The sequence below is a fragment of the Phascolarctos cinereus genome, unplaced genomic scaffold (genome assembly GCF_003287225.1).
Source record: "Phascolarctos cinereus isolate Bilbo 61053 unplaced genomic scaffold, phaCin_HiC Scaffold_3;HRSCAF=262, whole genome shotgun sequence".
Classification (NCBI taxonomy): Eukaryota; Metazoa; Chordata; class Mammalia; order Diprotodontia; family Phascolarctidae; genus Phascolarctos; species Phascolarctos cinereus.
In genome coordinates this window covers 41,935,869-41,960,283 of record NW_027555736.1, presented here as the reverse complement: position 1 = coordinate 41,960,283, position 24,415 = coordinate 41,935,869, and the positions used below count along the sequence as shown (strand labels likewise).

Below are 24,415 nucleotides of genomic sequence, written 5' to 3'. Positions count from 1 at the left end.
GGTCTGAGTAAGAGACGCGGGGCGGAGTCACGGCCTAGATTCCTCTAGTCAGAGAGGCGGTGTGCGCATCGTGACCGTGACTGTGTGTGTGGGAGCTTGTGCGCTATGGCATCTCTGTCTACGCTGCTGCTCCGCGGGCCTTCTGTGCTCCGCCGCTGCCCCTGGCTGCCCGCGGCCCGCACCTACGCGGCGGGTAAGCCGCGCCGGCCCCGGGGCGGGGGGAGGGGCTGAGGAGGGGGAGCGAGGCGGACTGAGGCCCTGTGGGTGTCCGCGTGCCTGCGTGGATAGAGCCGCGGAGGCCCCACCGCTTCCAATCTCGGCGTTGCCAAGTGAACCTGCGCGAGTCACTGACCCTACCCGACTCAGTGTTCTCACCCGCAGAATGGGTCTAATAACAATCCTCATTTAACGGGGTTGCTGCAAACCTTAAGGCGCTAGGTGCGGATGAGTTATAGGATCGAGGGATCGTTGGTGTTCAGCCACCCTGAGTTTGTGTAGCACCTGCTGGGTGCCGGCCAGTAGCGGTAAAAGAACTAGACCGGGGAAAGAATCCCTGCCTCGAGGCACTTCCAGGCCCTAGTGCGATCTCTGGGGCTGAAGCCTGGTCAGGCTTTATCGATTTAGAATTGGAAGGTCCCTAGAGAGCAGGAAACTCGGAAGCGCGGGCCAGTGGGGAAAAGGCTCGATGTTAGGAGAAACTGGTGAGGAGGGATTCCCTCTTCTGGGAGTGCCCTCCCCTCCCCCTTCAAGCAGGGCAGACTGTGCCCCGGAGAAGGCCTGGAATGTTGTGAGAGGAGGTGGCGGTGGAGCCCCGCGCCTCCGGGTGAGTGACAAAGTTCACTTTCACTCCCCACGTGTGAAGAATGGGAGGAGTCAGAGGAGTACTGAAAGGAGAAGTGTCTGCAGCCTAGGGGAAAGAATTAGCATATGCAGGTGTAGGGAGTGCTCATCAGTGTCATCAGATGCAGGAGAAATGGGGCACTGGAAGAAAGACCTTTGCATTTGGTGACCAGGAGGTGTCTTGGGAGCCTCTGAAAGAGCAGGAGGATGCATGGGGACAGAAGCCGGGTGAAGGTGGGAGGAAAACTTGTTAAAGAAGTGTGGGAGTTGAGGTGGGAAAGCCATGCAACAGCAGCTGGAAGGTGTAGAGCTCAGAAAGTCAGCAAGCATTTATTAAATTTTCTTTTTTTAAAAACATTTTTTTTGGCTAGGCAGTGGGGTTAAGTGACTTGCCCAAGGTCACATAGCTAGTAAATGTTATGTGTCTGAGGCTGGATTTGAGCTTAGGTCCTCAGGACTCCAAGGCCAAGAGCTCTATCCACTGCTCCATATAGCTGCCCCAACAAGCATTTATTAAGTGCCCACTATGTCCAGGCACTGCCCTGGTCACTGGGAATGTAAAAAAAGATGCATCAGTCCCTGCCCTCCAGGAGTTTCCTTTCTACTGGGGATGGGGCAAGCTAACATGGACTCAGATGAGTGAATCCATAATTTGTGCAGGAGAGGAGAGGAAACAGAACAGAGAGAACTAAAAACTGGGGGAAAGGCTTGTGTAGGAAGTGCTGCTGGAGCCAAGCTTTGAAGGGAGCTAGGGATTCCAGGAGGTGAAACATAGAAGGGAGAGCTTGACAAGAGGGACAGCCTCACCAGAGCATAGAGACAGGAGAATGGAATGTTGTATACGGACGGCAGTAAGCAGGCTGCTTGGGCCAGAACCTGGACTTTGTGAAGGGAAGTAGGTACAGGCAGTTGAGAAAGGTAGGCTAGAGCCAGATTATGAGGGATTCACCTGCTAAGCACAAGTTTGTATTTGGTCCTAGGGCCATTAGAAGGCACTGAAGTGCCTTGTGTGTGAAAATCAATGTGTTCAGACCGTTGCTTTAGGAATATCCGTTTAGTAGCTAGAGTAATGATAGTGACCAAATTGGCTACACTTCATGCTTCATGTATGAGCCTAACCTATCAACTGTGTCTTTTGTCCAGGAGCAGCTTCCCTAAATTCAGGCAAGATCATAGTCACTAGCAAAGAGTTTGAATAGTAATGCGAAGATCTCTAGCTTCTTATAATAATCATAGCTAGCATTTATATAAGTGCCTACTGTGTGCCAGCACTGTGCTAAGTGCTTTGCAGTATCATCTTATTTGATCCTCACAACAACGCTGAGACACTATTATCCCCATGTTACAATAGAAGAAACTGAGGCAGACAGAGGTTACATTACCGGTGGCCATGCAGCTAGGCTGGATTTGGACTCAGATCTTCCTCGTACCTCACCATTCTGCTTCCCTATTTCTTATTTGAACCCTAGCAACACTGTCTGAACTAGCATTTCAGAATCAAAATGTTTTTGTTATAAAATTGATTGTATCCCCCTAACACACACAAGGTAAGCCTTACGTTCCTATAGATGCTGTCATGATTAAACAGGATTTGCAATGTGAGCCATTTATTGGATACTCATACCTTACATAAAGCCTAAAAGAGAAGGCATAATGTTCAGGCACACCGGAGGTACTTAATAAATTCTTGTTGACTTGACTTTGGATCTATGATGATTTTTTTTTTAAACAGAACATGCTCCACCATTGCCTTCACAGGAAATAAGCCAATGTCATATAATATATTTTATCTTAAGGGCTATCCCTGTCGTGCAAGATTCCCTGGTAAAGTTATTACACATCTGTAGTTAAGGCCCCAAAGACAATGCAATTGTAATAACTTTGGATCTGTGATTTTATCCCTATGGCTACACTCTCTACAAATGCTAATTACAGCTATCCCAAACCTGTGATATTATTGTCTTTTATATACATATGCATACATGTCTGTAAACATACACATAAATATACCTGTACACACACCTATACGTATATGTAAAACCATACTCTGCATATTTCTATGTGTCATCTCTTTCTCTGAAGGTGGATAGCATCTTTTTTCATAGGTCCAAGTCTTTCCATGTTTTTCTAAATCAACTAGCTCATCATTTCTTATATTACAGCAGTATTCCAACATATATCCTTTCTGACGGATTGCCTGTGAAAGTTTTTTTTCCTCCAATTTTCTGCTTTCCTTCTAATCTTGGTTCCACTGGCTTTATTTATAGAAAATATTTTAGTTTAGAATAATAGAAATTGTCAATTGTACACTTCAGTAATGTTCTTATCTTATAATATAGTTTAAGGTCTGATACTGCGGAATCTCCTTCCTTTACATTTTTTTCTCTCAGTTTCTTTGAAATTCTTGACCTTTTGTTCTTTCAGATAAATTTTATTATTTTTTTCTAACTCAGTAAAATAATTTTTAGTAATTGAGATGGCTTTGAATAGATTGGTTAGGAAAATTGTCATTTTTTGTTATATTGGTTTTCCTACCCATGAACAATGAATATTTCTCCAATTTTAAATCTGACTTCATTTGTATAAAGTGTGTTTTATGTTTCGTGTCTTTCCTGTTTCTGTTTTGGCAGGTATACTCTCAAGATATTTTATATGTCGTAGTTATTTTAAATGGTCTAAGACAACATTGAATAATATTGGTAACGCATAGTGTAGTTTCCCTATTTTTCTCTTTTAATTAAATCTATTTTAGCTTTAATTTTGTTATCATAGTTATTACGCCTGCCTTTTTTACATAATGAATTCTTCTCCAGCCCTTTATTTTATCACTGTATCTTATTTTTATTGTGTTGCCTGAAATCAACATGTTGTTGAATTCAGATTTTTAATCTATTCTGCTATCTGTTCCTGTTTATGGGTAAATTCATCTCATTCACATTCTAAGTTATAATTACTTGTGTATTTCCCTGTATCCTATTTTTCCTAACTATCCTTACCCTATTTACCTTATCCGCCCTCATCTACCTTGCCCTCTAATTCCTTAATCTACCCACGTCTGGAAGGATCCCTCCTTTTCCTCTCCTCCCACTTCCACCGTTATTTATCTTTCTAAGAGTTTCTTCCTTATCTCCTCCCCTTCCTAATTCTTAATCTACACACCCTTCTAGAAGTCTCTACCATATACCCCTTTGCTCTCTTATTTCTTTCAGATTTAGAAGACTTTTATACCTGTCTAGATGTGTACGTTGTTCTTTCTTTAATTCATTTCTTTTTTTTTTAAGGCAATTGGGGTTAAGTGACTTGCCCAGGGTCACACAGCTAGTGTCAAGTGTTTGGTCTGAGGCCGGATTTGAACTCAGATCCTCCTGACTTCAGGGCCGGTGCTCTATCCACTGCACCACCTAGCTGCCCCCTCTTTAATTCATTTCTGATGAGAATAAGTTTCCAACACTACCAGCCCTCCTCCCCCATTTACTTCTCTGTCACTTCTTCCTTTCATGCCTCATTTGTATGAGATAATTACTCCTTTTAATCTCTCCCTACATAGTTTTATTTTTTTAGAATCACCCAATCATACACAGCTTAGGCCAAACCTTTTTTTAAACTACTCAAATAATGATGATGACAGTCATAAGAATACTAATAACATTTTTGCATATGAAAAGTAACAATTTGACCCTATTGAGTCCCTTATAATTAGTCTTTAATGCTTATCTTATATTTCTCTGGATCTCATATGTCAAATTTTCCATTAAGTTCTGCTCTTTTTGACACAGATACCTGAAATTCTTTCAGTTTGTTAAATATTCATTTTTTTTTCCATTCAGGGTTAAACTTAACTTTGCTGGGTAAGTTATCCTTTGCCATAACCCCAACTCTTTTGCTCTACAAAATAGTGTTCCAAGACCTATGTTCCTTTGGCATAGTAGCTGCTAGGTCTTATGTAATCCTGATTATAGCTCTGCAATGTTTAAATTGTTTTTTTTTCTTGTTGCTTGCAATATTTTCTCCTTAATCTGGGAGCTTTGAAACTTGGCTATGATATTCCTGTGAGTTTTCTTCCTGGGATCTCTTTCAGGTGTTGACTGGTGGATTTTTTTTTTCTATTTCTGCTTTACCTTCTTGTTCTAGAACTTAAAGACAATTTTCCTTAATAATTTCTTGTAATACTGTGTCAAGATTCATTTTTTGATTATAACTTTCAGGTAGTCCAGCTGTTCTGATAATGTCCCTCTTTGGCCTGTTCTCCAGCATCAGTTGTTTTTCTGATGAGATATTTCACATTCTTTTCTATTTTTTCATTCTTTTGATTTTGTTTTATTATTTCTTAGTGTGTTTCTAGTTTTCAAGGAATTATTTTCTTTCTTAAGTTTTTGATTCTCTATTTCCAGTTGATTGACTTTTTTCGTAATTTTCTTGGATTGCTCTTTTTTCCCCCAATTTTTCCTCAATCTCTTATTTGATTTTTAAAGTCCTTTTTAAGTTCTTTAAAGATCTCTTTTTGGGCATGTGACAGTTTGATGTTTCTCATTGAAGAAAGAGTAATTTTTTTTTCTAGCTATGCTATATTCCTGTGAACATGAACCCAGATCTTCTCTATCCCCATAGTAGCTATGTGTGGTTGGGTTCTTTCTCTTTTACTCATTTTTAATTTTTATTTTGTTTTCAGCAGCTTATTATTATAGTCAAGTTCTAGTCCCAAGGTGTGGTGAATAATGCCCCAAACCACATGTCCTTCATCTGTTATTTTTGGAGCTCTGTCCCAGGGCCCAACTTTGGCCACGCCTCTAAGCTGCTAGTAGGGCCTCTAGCCACACTGCCCTGCGAGCACTCTTGCTCCCTGTGGTCCCTCTGGTGGCTGCAAACTGTAACTGTCCTCTCTGCCCTGGAACTGAAACCAGGGACTCTGCTGTCCTGCAAGTGCCCCCAGCCAGCAGGGTCCCCGTCCCTCTGTTCGTCCCTCTGTTACCATACTCACTAGGCATGTGTTAACTCCTTTTCCCCTCAGCTGAAGCCCGGGACTTCCCCTGGTCAGCACAACTGTGTTTGGTGTCCCTTGATAGAGGAAGTCCTTCATTCTTCTCCTGCTTAGCCGTCAGACCCCCCCCCCCAACAGTGTTCATGAGGTGAAAGTTCAGGAGACCGGTCTGCCTCCCAACCTAGCCCAACCACAGGGCTTGTTGTTTATTGATTCTGAAAAGTTGGCCTGGAGGGATTTGCACTTCTCTCAGGTCAAACTTCCACCCCTGGAGGTTTGCCATTTCCTTCTCCAGCTCATTTTCCAGATAAGGAAACTGAGGCAAACAGGGTTAAGTGACTTACCCAGGGTCACACAGCTAGTAAGTGTCTGAGGCCAGATTTGAACTTATGAAGATTAGTCTTTCCGACTCCAGGCCCAGCACTCTATCCACTGTGCCACCTAGGTGCTCTTGTCTTTGGTTTTTCTTAAATTATAAGAGACTTTTCCTAAGGTCTTTGAATACTTTGAAGAGGCCTAGCAGTTCACTGGTGCCCCATCTGTCTCATTTTCAGTATATGACTACCCATGACATGCCCCATAATCTCTTCCCCCAAATCCATCCCTCTTCTGAACTTCCCACCATCCTTTTGGTCACTCAGTTTTGCAACCTATGACTCAACCTCAATTCCTCATTCTCCCTCAATAGCCATATTGTATGATCAGTTTTTCCACGTCTTGTCGATTTTACCTCTATCTCTGGCATATGACCTCTTCTCTTTCCTCACACAACTACCACCTCACAGCTGGACTGTTGTGCTCGCCTCCTCATTGGTCTCCCTGACTCAGATCTCTCGATTTTCTCCATTGAGCTCCAAAGGGATATTCCTCAAGCACAGATCTGAACAGGTCATTCTGCTACTCAGTAACCTACAGACTTCTTCTCTTTGCCATGGAAAGTCTTTTGAAATCTACCTTTCAGGCTTTATTTATTATTCCCCTTGGGCATCTGCTCTCTAGGCTAGACAAGCTGGTCTTGATGTTCCACATGCACAACATTCCCTTACATAGGTAGCAGGAGTTTTTAACTCTTATTATTTCCTGGGCCCCTTTTCAGAATAATGGGGTTTTTTTATGCCTAAAATGCAAAGGAGAATAAAAGAAAGCAATTACATTGAAATACAATTGTCAAAAAATATTTTTTTAAGTTCACAGACCCCAGATTAAGACCCCTGCCATAGATCCTCTGCTCATAGAGCCCATCTTTTCCATTAAGATACAGCTAAATCCCCACCTTCTGCAGAAAAGCCTTTCCTGATCTCCCCAACTTCTGCTGCCCACCTTCCCAAGTTACCTCGTACTTATTAATTTGTATTTGTGCTGTACATGTTATTCTATGTATTAATTGTCTCCACCATTACATTGTAAGCTCATTTTGAGTAGGGATCAATTGCATTCATTGTGATTTATATTCCCCAATTCCTAACTAACCCTAATCCTAAATTTTCCCATAATTTAGACATTATTTCTCTTTGCTCACATTGACTCAGCTTTTTAAAAAATTTTTACATTAAAATTAAATTTTATTTTTGGTAACTAACAGGCACTTTTTTCTCTTTCCCTTCCCCTTCTCTTGCTAGGAAGAAAAGAAAAGAAAAAACAAAACCCTTGAAATGAATGTGCATAGTCAAGCAAAACAGCTTCTCCCATTGGTCATGAACCAGGTGTATTGGCCAGTTTTGCTCAGTGTCAGGCTTTTTTTTTTTAATTTTTGGTTTTGTTTATTTATCTGTAGACCATTTCAGCCATGCAAACAGTTGCATAGACCACCTATTGTACCAGGTCCCACATGTTACTAAAATAGGAACTTGCTCTGGGATGGAGGAGGGGAGATAGTGAAGATGGAGTGTTTATGAATCATTGTGAGAGTGAGTAGAAGGGAGTATCAGTGTGGTCTGCTTTACCTCAGCCATTCTGCTCTTGAGAACATAGAGGCCACATGATGTAGTGAACAGCGTGGGGGAGTCGGAATCCAGCCCACTTGGCACTGAATGGCTGTGCAGCCACAAGTCGTTTTCCTCATCTGTGACATGGGAATGATGTCTCTAGTCCCTATCTCATAAGATCGTCATGAGGTTAAAACGGGGTAAGTTATGTAAACTTTAAATGCTATATGAAGGCCAATTATTCTTCATGAGAGTCAATCGGTAAACATTTATTAAGCAGCTGCTGTGTGCCAGGCATTGTGCAAAGCCCTGATGATACAAAAAAATAGGGGAAAGACAGTATCTGCCCTCAAGGAATTTACCATCTAATGCCATTGAGCTACTTCAGTCTTTATTCCCAGAGGCCCAGCAGAGGAAGTGGTCAGGAAGAAAGAGGGTGGGGACAGAACCCTGAGCTCATTGAGCAGTCTCTCTCTAAGTGTCCCAGGCCCCCTGCTTTAGGCAGCCTTTCTTCTCTGACAAAAGCTAAGAGAATGGGATCCTAGGGAGTAGTGGCTAGTTAACTACATGGGGCTCACAAAGCTGTAGCTGATGAGTTTGTAGGTATATATGAAGCCAGAGTAACTGACTTCCCCACCCCCTTCCTCCCTTCCTTTTTCCTATTAAATTTTATTTTCTATTAACAATTTATTTTCTTTCCCTCCTACCTTCCCATTTGAAAAAAAAAAGGTGAAAAACCCCCCTTGTAACAAATATGCATAGTAAAGCAAAACAAATTTCAGCATTGGCAGTGTCCAGAAATGCATGTCTTAGTCTGAACCTTGAATCTATCCATTCTCCTCTTTTTAATTTATACCAACAAAAAGCAAACCTCAGGGGCAGCTGGGTGACACAGTAGATAGAGCACCAGTCCTGGAGTCAGGAGGACCTGAGTTCAAATCTGGTCTCAGACCAAACACTTGACACTTAGTAGCTGTGTGACTCTGGGCAAGTTACTTAACCCCAATTGCCTTGCAGAAAACAAAACAAAACAAAATCTCATCATTCGAAAGCAAGAATGCCTTGAAATTCTATTTTGGATCAGTTGCTGCTCTTTGTTATAGATTTAGGAGGCTGGGGAAGGATGAGCCCAGGGGGCTACTTTGATTTTTTTTCCTGAGTGGCATTTTCCTTTGTGCTTTCTCATTGTAGGTGGTGACTTTGAATACATCATTGCAGAGAAGAGAGGGAAGAATAATAATGTGGGGCTGGTCCAGCTGAACCGGCCAGAGGCCCTGAATGCACTCTGCAAGGGTCTGATAGAAGAGCTCAGTCGGGCCCTGATGATGTTTCAGAAGGATCCGTCCATAGGAGCCGTAGTCATGACAGGCACAGAAAAAGCATTTGCAGGTGGGTTGCATTGGATGGCAACAGTGACTAAATGACCTTGCCAAGTTTGGCTGGACTTATGGACGTCTTTATGAGTTGTAACTGACCTTCCTTGATGTGTGGGATGCCACTCAAATTAAAAAACACAGAGGTATCCAAGGAGAAACAGAAAGTTAATTTTTTATTATTATTATTATTATTATTATTATTATTATTATTATTATTATTATTATTTCAAACCTTGAGATTTGGGTGTCCCTCCACCAGAATACTCTGGTGAAAGGAGACACAGACAGAAGCAAAAGGACCTGATTCTATACCCTAATGGGCAAATTCCCTCCTCCCACCAACTGGCCGATGTTTTGGCTCCCAATCTCAACATGAAACTCTACCATAGGAGCAAACAACAACAAACAGTATGCACGTCTTAGTTACAAGTTACCGATATCCATATTTAGCCCTTAGTTTGTTGAAACATTACCAAAACAGCAAGTAAAGATGTGCAGTCAGGCTAGACACTGTACTGTATGGCCAGGTCACCATGACCGAAATATAGCAACAGGTGCATCAACAAAATACAGGGGGGGCTTCTTCAGGACTTTCAGGCTTGGCAAACTTTAACTGCTGAAATAACAATGGCATAGAAAAGGGGGGGGGTACTTGGGATAGACTCCCGTAACTCAGGTGATTTCTAGTAAACTAAAACTTAGGCCTGTCAGACTGCTGTGCCTACCGTGTGTCATAGTACAATTTCCATTTCTTCTTCTAAGAAGTTTTCACGGGACCCCTCATGCCACTCAGCCTTATCCCAAACCTTAATTACGCTGAGGAGTCTTCACAGGGACATCCCATTCACTCGACATATGTATTCTATTCGCAGAGACTTTCATAAAGCATGGCTTCGTATCCTGTCAATAGCACCTTTTAAAATATTAGTGATACCTATATGAAACTGATAGCAGATTAAAAAATTAAATTCAGTAACATGTTGCTTTCAGGAAATGCTATAAAAATAAGAGATACACACAAACTTAAAATAAAGGTCAGGAGTAGAATTTATTATGTAAAGAAGCAGGGATGGTAATCATGATCTCAGACAAAGTTAAAGCTAAAGTCAGATTTAATCAAAAGAGAAAAATAAGGAAACCGCACTGTGTGTCAGCCATATTAATCAATAATTTTAGATCATATCACATATCTGGACAATATAAAAAAATATGAGCACATACCTGCCAAAACACACAGAAACTATACTAATATAAACTCAAAACACCTTTTATACAAACAAAGTATGTAAATAAATCAAGTAATATTTATTGTACATGGATAGGTAAGGCTAATATAATTTACAAAATGACAGTTTTAATCTAACTCATCTATGTAATGCCATCCTAGTTAAATTATTAAAACATTATCTTACCAAGTCAGAAAAAATAATGACAGGGTTCATTTGGAAGAGTAGAGTAGGAATTTCAAGGAAATCAGGGGTAAAAGATCTGAAAGGAATAGGTTCAGTAATATCAGACCTTAACCATATTATAAGGGGAGAACAGTATTGAAATATAACATGGATAATTTTGATTATTTTAAATTAAAATTTTCCTGTATAAATAAAACCTATGTAGCCAAGAATAGAGGGAATGCAGAAAATTGGGGGGAAACTCTCATAGACAGTCCCAGATAGAAGGTGATTGGGTTGGAATATTATTGTGGTGTAGGAAATTATGAGCTGGTGGATTTAGAAAAATTTGTATATGTGTATATGTGTACATGTTTATGGATTTCTGTGTATGTGTACATGTGTATATGTGTGTGTATATATACATATCTCCACACTTAATTATAGTCTTCTGGGTCGGGGGGCTAAGGAAAGGAGAAAAATAAAGTCAAAAGTGCACAGCAGAGGACAGAAGAAAACCTACAAGGAAGCAAAGAAAAGATGGACAGCTCTGAACACAATCTGTAGTATTATATAGGTTTTCTTGAGATAGAAATTTATTGCTTTATGTTGAATACTCTCTTATGTTCTGCTGTGTACATGGCAATATTTTTTTTTCCTTTTCTTAATTTGTATTTAAGTTTAAAATAAATTTTAAAAGTTAAAAAAAAATTAGAGTGAAACACTGTTTGGGGGCAATCATACTTAAAAGTGTTGTGGGAGTGAGTGGGAAACTTGCTAGAAAGCAGCTGCTCTGCATATTCTTCAATCTGTGCAACAAGGATTGAGAAATGGCCCTTTTAATAACCCCGTGACCTTGCGCAAGTCACTGAACTTCCCTAAGACTTCTTTTCCTCATTTGTAAAATGGCCTCTAAGGTTCCTTCCAACTCTGGATCTGTGAATTCAGTTCTCCCACCCCACCCCGCACACATATACTGGTGATTTCATTGGTGTAGGAAGCTGTAGGAAGTACTTCCTCTATCATTGTAGGTCTGTGCCTTCTTTGCAGCTTATGGTCAGAGAGTTTCTTGGAGCATAGAGAGGTTAAGTGACTCTCCTACACCGTCAGTATTGGTCAGAGTCAGGACTTGAAGCCAGGCTCTCCTGATTCCAAGGCTGACCTCCTTCTGTTTACTCTACCATGATGCCTTGCAAAATTAAGATTCAGCTCCACTTTTGTATTTGAATACTATTGTAATAATGTTCCTATAATTGTTTGATTTAAAATCCCAGCACACCTACTTAGAGGTCATCCCCACAAAGATTAGATTCGATTCGATTCTGCGCTTCCAAAAGGTTAAGTGATGAGGGATGGGGCCTCTTCTCTATAACAGTTAGATCTCCATCAGTTTTTCTCTCTCTTAATAGCTGGAGCAGACATCAAGGAGATACGTGATAAGACTTTCCAGTCTTGCTACTCAGATAATTTCTTAAAGGACTGGGACTTCCTGAACCAATTTAAGAAGCCAGTCATAGCTGCGGTCAACGGTTTTGCAGTGAGTGTTGGTGCTTTCTCCCATCAGTTTCCTTCATCTTAGAGGGCTTAGTGATTCAATCCAAACATATTTAAAGCATAAATTTTGAATTTTCCCCCTTGGAGCCCTCCACCAATAGTTGGGGGCCAACAGGCACTTCTTTTATTTGAGTACCTAGAAATTCAGGAGGGTTCAGGGAGGAGTGGCTTCTCTCTTAGCAGTCGTAACTTCTTCACGAAAACTAAACTTCAAACTTTGTATTCCACTGACTGGTAAAAACCGAGTCCTACTGGAAGCCTTCAGGTTATTTGTTATGGCCCTTGGTGTGAATTAATCATCTTTTTTTTTTTTAATCTAGGAAGTGGACATTGTAATTGCCTTTGTTCTTTATAGTTTCTTTTTATTTTTAACTTAAACTCCAAATCCAGTGAGCATTTTCATATACAAAGTAGGACAGAAAAAGAGGATTATATGTGAAAATTTTTATTATGTATAGTTTGTATTTCCTTTTAAGTATGTAATAAATGCAGCCTGTAGCTTTCAAAGCTTCCCTGTTTGTATTTCCTTTGAGCCTTTCTTCTGTTGTCCCTCATGCATTCTTTTTTAAAAAATGCTTCAATGACCCTCTCTTCTTTCTTCCCCCCCACACTCTTTTTTTTCCCCTGACTCCTTGGTACTTCCCACCTCCTTCATTCTGCAAATTGGAGTGAGAGAAGAAGGAAGGAATTAGAAAGGAAGGAAGGAAAAAAGGGAGGGAATGAGGGAGGCAGGCCCCTGTAAAAAAAAAAAATTGCGTAGTCCAGTACAGTAAATTCCCACATTGGCCTTGTCTGAAAATGTTGGTCTCCTTCAGCACCTTTAGTCCATTGTCTTCATGATGTTTCTGTTATTGTATAAATGGTTCTCCTGTCCTATTTACTTTACTGGACATGAGTTTTATACAAGTCTTCCCAGATTTGTCTGAAACCATCCGTTTTGTCATTTCTTACAATGCAGTAATATTCTATTACATTCACATACCATAATTTCTCCATTCATTCCCTGAGTGATGGACAGACAGTCCTTAGTTTCTAGTTCTTTGTTGTAACAAAGAGCTGCTTTTGACATTTTTTTACATATAGATCTTTTTCTTCATTCTGTGTTCTCCTTGGGGTATGGATTTAGTAATGGTAATGACTTTGGAGGCATAATTCCAAATTGTTTTCTACCATGACTGGACCAGTGGCTTGCTCCACCAGCAGTGCATTAGTGTGCCTTTTTTCCCATAGCCCATCCAACAATTGTCCTTCTCTTTTGTCATCTTTGCCATTTGATGGATGGAACCTCAGAGTTGCTTTCATTTTAATTTCTCTGATAATGATGTGGAGCACTTTTTCGGTTATGTATAGCTTGAATTTAGAGCACTGCCTGATCCTGTTCTTTGACCATTTATCTATTGGGGAACAGTCACGGCCTTTAGCTTTTCAGGATGTTTTATGGGAATGCACAGGGTTTATCATTTTAACGCCTGAGGTGTTCTTCTGGACCTCTGGCAGAGAGTCTGAGATAGGGGTTTGTGCTTACCTGTTTTTCTGGCGGCTTGTAATTTTACCTCTAGCCAGATGCTCATAGGGATCACTATCTTGAGGAGATGGTCTTCATTTTCTTCATCTATAAAATGGAGGGACTGTGTTGATCAGGCACTGGCTTAACCAATTATGGTATATGAATATAGTAGAGTACTATTGTGCTGCAAGAAGTGATGAAGGGAATGGTTTCAGAGAAACCTGGGAAGGCTTGTATGAAGTGATGCAGAATGAAATAAACAGAACCAGGAGAACCATTAATACAACAGTGACATTGTGAAGACAAGACAAACAGTTTTGAAAGACTTAAGCATTTTCATCAAAGCAATGACCTGCTACAGTTCCAGACAGCACATGATACACGCTACCCACTTTGAGAGAGAGACTCAGAGTACAGACAGACATTTTCTTGCACGTGACCAATGCAGGAATTTGTTTTGCTTGACTCAGCATATGTGTTACAAGGATTTTGGTTTTTGTTGTCAGTAAAGGGTAAGAGAGGTGGCAGGAGAAAGAGAATATAGATTTTTGTTCATTGAAAAAATTTCATTTAAAAAGACTTGGCTCAAAGATCCACCAAAAATAAAAATCCCCCAAATATAATTAATTTCAAAAATAAGATGAAGGAACTGGACTAAATGACCTGTGACTTCTCTTCTGCTTGCCATCCTGTGTTGTGATAGTATTTGAATCTTAATTAATTCATCAGTCATAAAATTGAATCAGTCTTAAAACATTTTCTTCATACATTTGGTATAAAACACTTTTCTCTGGGTACTTTTCCAGCTTCTTAGATGAATTAAAATACAGAATTCTTCTTCAAGGCTAATTAGAAGGAATGCTCCAGTTTTCCAGCCCACCTTTCATGAATATACATGTTGTTTTCTGTTGAGTGTAAGAGCTGCTTTCAGGGCTAATGGTCCCTTATAGTAGGGCAGGGATTGGGAGAATAAGTTCAGGGTTAAAGTAATGTGTTAGAGATGTAATCAGTCCTCCAAGGGTAAATGCTGGGTTTTGGCTCACCTCACTCTTCAGAGGGATTGCCTTCCAATCTGTGTCAGCTTCCTCCCTTTTTTGTTTTAAGGGGATTTAAAGCTGATGAATGGGATCATGGTTTGGTTTCTGCTGTGCACTAAGGGCATTGTGTTTGTTTTTGCAGCTTGGGGGAGGCTGTGAGCTTGCTATGATGTGTGACATCATCTACGCCGGTGAGAAGGCTCAATTTGGTCAACCAGAGATCCTGATAGGGACCATCCCAGGTAATGAGCCTGCAGGCTATGAGATAAACTCCTGACTTTGCCACTAAAGTTGTCTTCCCACGGGTAACCCTGGGGTTTGAGGGCTATGCCAGCAAAGCCCCAGAATGCTGGCAGGTCTTAACTGGAAATCAGAGAGGAGAGAGGGCCTCATCACCAGAAGGCCACCTACTCAAGAGAGAGATGGAGGGGGGCGGAGAGAGAGACAGAGAGAGAAAAAGAGAGAGAGAGAGAGAGAGAGAGAGAGTGTGTGTGTGTGTGTGTGTGTGTGTATGTGTTGTGCAAGTGTGATATCTGCATCACTGAAGGGCGTGCCCACCCTGTAATCCTAGATCTTTGGAGTATTAAAGGAAGCAAGACTTTAATTCATTTGATACCTAACAATTGATATAACACTTTGGAGGATGAAAAGGTGTCTGAAATGAGGTTGAACAGAGACAGAGAGGGTTAGTGCTAAAAACAAGGACTAGAAATCTGTGTTGGATCCAGGAAGTAGGAATCTCGTAGAGAGATGTGCAGTTAACTTATTTTAGCAGCTTATGTTAGGATGACATAAGCCCCAACCTGGGGGGTGGACCCAGAGTTCTTCCCCTTTTTTTAAAAGTTTAAACAGATAATGGGAAGAACTGGAAGCACCTTAGAGGACAACCTTGGGTTCAAGTCCAGGCTCCTTCAATTACTAATTAGAGTACTGTGGGAAAGTTATCTCATTTCTGCCTCCACTTCCTTATCTGTCAGTTGGGGCTGGTAATATTTCTGTGACCCACCTCATGAGATTGGTATAAGGCCTGGACTTGGCAATCCTTGAAGCCCTGGGTCAGTGTGACTGGGGATGAGTTATTGTGACAAGAGCAAGCACATATATGTGTGTATATATTTGCAGCATGTGATACATGTGTATGTATATACATTTACACACATACATGATGTATATATACAAGACACATTTGTATCTATACAGAGAGACAGCGTTTAGCTTATGACTTGAAGAAGGATCACAGGATCATGGCTTTGGAGCTCGAAGGCAAGACACAATAGGCCTTTTACCTGATGTCTTTATTTACCACAGTGTGCAGTGTGGCTTACTTGGAATCACCCAAGGGCATGAAAGAGAGGGACAAGGGATAGGTCCGGAATTTGGAGGGGGCAAGTACACACAGAGGTCTTTTCTAAAGTCATTTGCAGAATAAGGATTCGACTAAAATCTGGAGGGGGACCTTGCATGCCAAGACAGGAGGATGGAGTCCAAAATATTGACCAAGTTCTGGTTACTGTGTGCATCTGGGCAGTTGATCAGAATTGGGTGACAAGATCTCCCTCACGTGCATCTAATTAAACTAAATTCAAAAGCTAGGTAACACAAATCAGGGAGATTGCATGGGAAATGGACATTTGTAGCCTGTCAGATTCCAGAAGAGTTTTCCAAGTGCCAGGCAGAAGAAAGGGATTTTAGATACCCTGTTAGAACTGGCTACAGCTGCTTGTTGATGGGTAACAATTATTAGTCATTACATTGTTTTACTCCTAACACCTACCCATTGAGTACTTAGGGGCTGAGAGTTCTGAGTTGGGGTGGGAAGAGTTCACTAGGGATATGGGGCACTGTTCCAAAATTATCTTTTTCTTCTGTGAGGGTCCCACAGTGGGAATTATTGGGAAAGCCAGTGGGTAAAAAGAAAGGAAAAGAAATGAAGGCAATTAAGCACTAAAACACTCTTTACTAGGGCTTGTATAGGCAGACTAGAAATAACTAAAAGATTTAAATATCTAAGGGAATTCCTGGAAGTGAGGTGCACAAATGCCCTATAGTTTTTTTGTTAAGAATTTTTCTGCTACCCCCATTTATTGCCTCTCCCTTCTGTGCCCTTAGCTATCTCATCTGTCCCATCCTTGTCCCTCCTTTATTGAACCCAGTAGTACCCCTGAAGCTTGTAGATGGGATGGTATTGGTATTTTTTTTTTTTAAAGAGAGTCTAATAATTCTTTCATTCCTCTTAGGTGCTGGGGGAACTCAGAGACTTACCCGGGTAGTTGGAAAGTCTTTGGCAATGGAGATGGTCCTTACAGGTGACCGAATCTCAGCTCAAGAAGCCAAGCAGGCAGGTACTGACCCCAGACTTTTGTAGCTGCCATTTCAACTAGTCAGTAAGCATTTCTTAAGCCCCTACTATGTGCCAGGTACAGTGCAAAGCACTGGGGATTTCAGAGCAAGGCAAAAAGTGGTCCCTGCCCTCAGGGAGCTCACAATCTAATGGTAGAAGCTCACAATAGGGTATTCACTCTCACTATGCTAAGGTTGAAGGGAGCTTTTGTATCCATTATTTTCCTCCTGTATTCAAATAGATTGTTCCTCGAGATTCCTCCCAGAAAGGGGACCATTATTCTTCTTGTATGTGCTCAAGGACCTTGGTGCTGCTGACACTAATAGGGTGGCAGAAGGTTGCATGATTGGTCTGTGAGCCTTTTCACTCTGCCCACTTCCAAGAGGGATTTGACAGAAGGGAATTTGATACCCTCCTCCCCTGAATTGTGGCTGCCTGGAGTTTGGTTCAGTCCATCCTCAAGAGAAAACCTAACAAGTCCCTGTTAAATTCTCATCCTTGATAACCATCCACACAAGGTCTCTTGGGGGGAAACTCTTGGTGTAATCTTGATGATGAAGAAAGGAAGCATAGAATGTGTATTTGCTGAGTTGATTTATTTCTTGATTTTGGAAATGTGTTTATTGTTCTATAAGAAACTAGTCTTGAATACTTTCTTGAAGTCTTGAATACTTTCAAATTGTCATTGATGAAGTAGAAACAGTGACTAAATGCCTTCAAATATATTTGTTGGTGTGCTCTTTACATTGTTTTTTGCTTTAGGCCTTGTCAGCAAAATTTTCCCTGTGGAGAAGGTGGTTGAAGAAGCCATCCATTGTGCAGAAAAAATTGCCAGCAATTCTAAAATTGTGACAGAAATGGCCAAAGAATCAGTGAATGCAGGTAATGAATTTAGCAAAAGGAAATAGAGTGGAAGGAGTACCTGGGGAAGGGACCAAGGCTTCAGGGGATGGTTCTAAAATCTGAAATCTAATGACATTGAATGATATCGTGGTTAAAAAAATCTTTTAGATTTTCAGATATTGCAGTTGGTAGTGGGGCGGTCTTCTGTCTGAGCAAGGTGGCTTAGATTCTTAACATTTGTAACAAAGTGAAAACTCTCTCCTTCATAACTTCTGTCTAACACATGTGACTTTTGCTTAAGCTAAATAAGAGAGCTGAATTTCCTGTGCTTGTTAGAGAATTCAGTTAAGAACAGATATCCACCAGGTGTCCAGCCTGTGCTGGAGGCCTATGATGTTGGCTGTTTGAGTCTAGTAGGCCTGGAAATGTTCTAGTTCTCCCAGGTTTTTGTTTTTCACCATGGTAGGTTAGATCATCATAAAACAAAGGATCTGAACCATATTATCCTAGCTTTGTCTAAAAAGAGCCATGTTACATTCACCCTTAACCTTTATTAGAGGGTCAATAGAAGTCTGTTTAAATTGGCTTACATAAAGCCATAGTTGAAGATACTGTCAATTATTTGGCCCATTGCACCCTTATTCAAGCACTCCTGGAATAAAGTTTTTACAGAAGATTTACTTCCAGGAAAAAAAAATCTGTCTCTGCCAAATGATCACTGTGCTTTCCTTTGTCAGAAGAGGAATATGAAGTAGCTCACTGTGTTCTTTTGTCTTACCTTCCAGAGGGCAAATCAGTGCCTTGTAGTAGCAATCAGAGTTTTTTCAGTACCTGGAAACCTCTACTCTGAGCTTCTTGAGCCCACCTAGTTCTCTTTAGTTCTCAAACCCTCTAGGAAGTGGGTGGACTATAAGTAAAACAGGTTTCCCAAGGGCAGACCCTTTTTGCCTGATTTCCCTTTCATCTCCTTCCTTGTGCCTCCCATAATCCTTGTATCTACCTTATAAGCTTGTGGAACAAAGGTCCTTAATCTTGTTCTGTCTTACAGATCCCTTTGGTAGGCTGGTGACACCTGTGGACCCCTCCTCAGAGTAATGCTTTCAAATCCATAAACTGTATAGGATTTGATATGGGAGAAATATCTCCTCTCTGAGTTCATGTGGTAGATAGCTTCTGGCAAATACATATTTACCACAATGCAGAAATGATGGCAGTAAAAGCCCAGGTTTTGTTATTATGCTTAAGTATAGGTTTAGGCCTCTGAGTAAACTTGAACCACCATGAGGATTCTGACAAGGCTTCTTATAATTATAAGCAACAATTGTATTATTATAAAATTATATACCAGAATGATAGCAAAATAATTCTTTTACATATTGCAATCTTGTACATTCCTCTTAGGCCATAAAAGTTAAAGAGAAGCTAGAACCAATATCCCATACTTCTTTCAGTGTCATAAAAGTTGTACAAACTTAGTTAAACGGAATCCTAATCTTCTATATCTCTAAGGAAACAGACTTCATCAAACAAACTCTGTAGGTAAACTGAGTCAGATTACAGATTACTTATGGAGGATTCATAATAGGCTGATCGAGGAGGAGGATTTACTCATCTCCAAGGAGTCAGAGACAATTGAAATTCTTCTTCTGTCTCCTTTTCTGAGGAACAGCTTTTATACACTTGAAGTTAGCATGAAAAAAAACTTATAGTTAACCAAAAATTGCAGGAGTGGTCCTGAGTGCTGAGTAATAAAAGGGAATCAAAAATGCCCCTAACATATTGCAAAAACCAGCTATATTGAAATACAATGATCAGAGTATTAAAAGTTCCAAGTTCATGGATGACCTGAAATCTATCCACAGACCCCTTAGAGTTCCATAGACTTAAGAACTCCTACCCTAGGGATCTTTGCTTACTTCTGATACAACCTGCTGCAAAAATCTCCAAATGAAACCAGCCTTTGAACTTACGCCTCAAACAGAGTATGAAGCATGTGCCTAGGAGTGGTTTCTTTTGTACCCTGCTCCTGCTGCTTGTCAGACGCAAAAGAGGGTCTTTCTCTGGGTACAGTTCTTGAAATGGAAAGTTAAGGATTAGAAACTGTTGGCCACATGAATCTTTTTTTTGACTTGTGAGTGGAGCTGTATAAGAACAGGACTAGAAGTTGGGAAAGCTGTGGGCCTAATGCCACTAATTAGCTTGGGGCTTTAGGGCACAGCACATTTTCTCTGGGCCTGTCTCTTCTCCTGTAAAGTGCCTGAGACACAGGTATAAAAAATCCTCTGAAAGCCCTTCCAGTATATTTGTTAACTTCTTTATTATTCTTTATTTGATTGTTTACAGAATTTTATCTGATACAGCAGTGGTGAGGGGGAAGGTGGTGATAAGTATGAGTTTTGAGACCCTCACATTCACTAGTATTGAGATAGCAAGTTTCTGAAGGAGCACCATGTGCTCCTATTGGGTACTGCAATTTAAAATCAGCTACAGTGAACCAGTAGCTGCCAGACGCACCTAAGGACCTTGGATTTGAGTCGATCTGGCACATCCTAGGGGACCTGACAACTTGTGATATTCTGTGGAATCATAGGAGGATGAGGCTGAACGTAGGAGGAATAAGGCTAAACTTCGCAGAGGCCAATCCTATTTGGTGAGCACTTTGACAAAAAAGCATCCAGAAAACAACATCACACACACACACACACACACACACACACACACACACACACACACGCACATACACATGCACGCACACGCATACGTGCACATGCATGCACACATGTCCGATATCTTCCACATTCTTGATTTATATGATTTGTTTTTCAGCTTTTGAGTTGACATTAGCAGAAGGAATGAGATTGGAGAAGAAACTGTTCTACTCAACCTTTGCCACTGTAAGTAAATGATTTATCCAATGTTGGCACCATGGTTATACTGGAGAAATCAGAGGAATTCAGATTAAAGCCTTTGCTCACATGTGACCTTAACATGAAAACAGGAGGTTATGTAATTAAGGCCCTTCTGATGATGTGGAGGCTGCTCTGGGTTCTTTAGGGTTATGCCAACTGAATACAAGCTTTGAAAGGTGTTACCCAGAAGACTTTAGGTATTTGCACAGCTATCATTAGAAAACCAGTCTAGCCAAGTTTCAAGAGGTTCCCCTCCCCCCCAGAGGGGTGGCTGTCAGATGCTGATTTTTTAATCAAATAGATAACACACTTGATAAAGCATTCCATCAGTGTGTACTTCTGTTACTATTTTTGGCAACTCATGAAGACTGTCTACTGAGGCACAGAGGGGCCAAAGCGAGTGCCTGCTTCTCTGAAGCATATGGTTAATTGGCACTTCAGCTTGGCCAGGAGTGGTAGTTGCCTCTTGCCTAGCCGGCTCAGCTCTGATTTCCAGATTTAGCTGGATGTGTTTAACCTGCTTGGAACAGACATGGTACAATATAAGGAAGTCAAGAGTTAGAAAAAGGATCATTTAGAAGATTATTCGGGGCATTATATAGAAGGATTTGCCATCTTTTTTGACAGTTCCTCCAATGTATTTAAAACATCTTATTTACACACATTTTTTTTTCTGAAATACATGTAATAAACATTCTTTGCGTGTGTGTGTGTGTGTGTGTGTGTGTGTGTGTGTGTGTATTGTATAAAATGTTGTATCACCCAGACTTTTATGTTGAAATATATGAAGCTTAAGCTAATAATTTTAGAATACTTGCTGGTAACCAAAGGAAGGAAAATGTCTATCAGTTCTCATTCTTATTTCTTCATTCCTGGTGAGTGCCCACTGTGCTAGAGGTTTTGCAGAACAAATAAAAGAGTCTCTAACATGTGAAAGTATGGGAGTCATATATTGGTGCCTAAGACATATGAACTCAGATTTGGGGAGACCTGGGTTTGAATTTTGCCATACCAATTGGCTGGCAGGTCCCTTAACCTTTCTGAGTTTTGGTCTGAAGGTAGTACTAGCACCAACCTCCAATCCTTGTCTTGGGCCTCATCTGCTTGTTAAAGCTTAAAGCAGCTTGATTTATCATGAACAGAGCCCTGGAATTGCAGTCTGAGGCCCTGAGTTCTTACTCTGTCTCTGTTACCACCTCCTGTGTGACTCAGAACAAATCACGTAACTTCTCTGGGCCTCATTGTGTGGCCCCTGGGTCCTTTTCAGCTCCCACAACTGTGTGATCCTGTGCTCTCTGACTCTTCCATACTCCCCTTGGTGAAGATTGCTAATCTTTTTCTTCTAGTCTCCTTTATCCCCTCTCTCTTCTACAAAATGAGGGAGTTAGATCAGATGGCTTTTAAGGCTTCTCTCAATTCTAAATCTGTGAGCCTTTGATCCATTTATTGGCTTTGGCATTTAAAACATAATATCCTAACGATGTTGAGATATTGCCATCTCTCGTGTTTTCCATAATACTCCATATCAAATGCAAATAGATTCTTAATAAATGTTTGTGATTGTGATGTTGGTGGAATGATGGAGATGAATACAATCGTCCTGCTTTTGACAAGCAATTGGCCTCAGTGGGGAGAAGAGGACCTAGGACACCACAGATGGGATTTGTATGGGAGGCTGGAGTGAATGTGTATAAGTAGGAATATATAAAGATATAGGAGGTGACTAAATGTCATAAATTCATAGACTTTTTCCCCAGTGGGGGAGGTTAGGGACTAAAAGAAGGAAGATTATATATCAATGCCAACTTTTCCCTTTTCTTTCTTCATGAAAGGATGACCGGAAAGAAGGAATGAATGCATTTGTGGAGAAGAGGAAGCCCAACTTTAAGGACAAATAACTACTGGCTTATTCTTAAGAAGTGGCAAAGAGATGTATCTTTCTTTAGAAGTGACTTTTAAAAAATAAAAAAAATCATAGCTGTTATGCACAGGTAAACTCTAAATGACACGGTGTGCCTCTTGTAAAACTGCAGCATTGCTTCAGGAGACTGTTCAGGGCGTCCTTTGCTGATTCAGAGAGCTCGTCCTTCTGTACTGTGGTGCACCAGAATTCAGGGTCTTGTCTCAAGACACTGAAGTCATTTATTTGCCTTAATGGGTCTGTCTCTGCATCGTCATTAATTCCAATGCCAGGTGCAGCTTACCAATCTGATCTTATTGTCTGGTGTTAGGTCAGAAATTGGTGGAAGCCTTCAGTGTTCTGTATTTCAACAACTTCACTTGACATAAGGGACTAAGAGTCTGGACCAGCCTGTTTGTATTTCACTGTCACTTGAATGTAATCATGTCAATATGAAAAACACTTCCTTCATGCTTTTGTGCTTATTTAAATTGTGTGGACAAGCCATTGATTAAAATGACTTCTTACTCATTATACCTTTTGTCTAAAGAGCTGAGGGTTAAAAAAAAAACATCATATTTGAAACAGAGCCACAGAACGGATAGGGAGCCATCATGCAGGAATGTAGCATCCTTTTTTAGGGTGAGTACTTGTTACTTGGGCCATGTTCATGTATCTGGCAGCTTCAGTTAACAGGAACATAGCTGAGAACCAGGAAGGAGGTGGAGAATGTTTCTGAGCAGCTCAAGTGGACATCAGGATGTCTGTTAATGGAAATTCATGCATTTACTTTTAGGAAATGGCCTCCTTAAGAGCTGGATAATTCTTGGTTTAGGCACAGTTCCAGTAGGCTTGGCAATCCTGCTTCCCTGCACAAAGCTGCAAATCAGTAATGGGAGGAGGCAGCCTGAGGACAGTAGCAAGAAGTGATTGATTGCCCATGGCTTGAGAGCAAAGAAGGAGACACAAGAACTAAACAGTAGCCAGGGGAACCCAAAACATTGTGTTCTGGGGCAGTTTAGGGAGAGAGGAGGTACAGTGAAATCGCTGAATTTAGAGTCAAAAGTTTTGTGTTCAAGTTGTGCTATCGTAGATTTAGAGTCTGATGGGTCCTTAGATGTCATCTAGTTCAACTTCCTCATTACAGATGAGGAAACTAAGGCAGAAAAGAGAGTAGTGATGTATTTGCCCAAGGTCACATGGAGCAAGTAGCATAGCTGCTGTGTGACCCTGGGCAAGTCACTTAACCCTTCCTTGTGTGCCTCAGTTTCCTCATTTGTCAAATGGGGATCATACTAGCACCTGACATTCAGAGTTGTTGTGAGGATGAAATGAGATGACTGTAGAGAGCTTAGCACAGTGCCTGGCACGTAGTAGGCACTATAGACATGTTAGCCATGCCTGTTTTTAAGTAGGCTTTCCAGCTCATCCTAGTTAAACCCCAGTCCTGCCATAATTGAGTGATTTACTAGCTGTATGACCTTGGATAAGTCTGTGCTTTTTCTGGGCCTCGGGTCTCTCAGCTCTCTAAAGAGAGCACTGTGCTCAGCCTTTTCCGCTTAGAATATTTCGAACAGTAGGTTTCACCTCGTACTTGTCAAGTTGGCAAAGACGATGCGAGATGGCGATAGTCAGTATTGGTGGAACTGTGAGAAGACAAGCACAGATACTCTCACTGCCAGGGGAGCTGTGAATTCATTATCCTGGAAAATGATCGGTCCCTATGTGAGAGAAGTCACCAGACTCTTCTTCCCCCTTGGTCCCAGGAAGCTGCTACCATTGGCAGAACCAGAGGCACTGAATATGATGAAAGG

The 24,415-nt window shown here is 41.0% G+C and overlaps 1 protein-coding gene across 1 annotated transcript; it reads left to right on the top strand.

Annotated features, from left to right (window-relative positions):
• The first annotated feature begins 39 nt into the window (after nt 1-39).
• ECHS1 (enoyl-CoA hydratase, short chain 1) lies at nt 40-23,135 on the top strand. Its single transcript, XM_020994665.2, has 8 exons — nt 40-193; nt 8,935-9,132; nt 11,920-12,047; nt 14,751-14,850; nt 16,846-16,950; nt 17,712-17,831; nt 20,619-20,686; nt 22,534-23,135. The coding sequence occupies exons 1-8, from the start codon at nt 106-108 to the stop codon at nt 22,597-22,599; spliced, it is 873 nt and encodes a 290-aa protein (XP_020850324.1). The 5' UTR covers nt 40-105; the 3' UTR covers nt 22,600-23,135.
• The last annotated feature ends 1,280 nt before the right edge of the window (nt 23,136-24,415 follow it).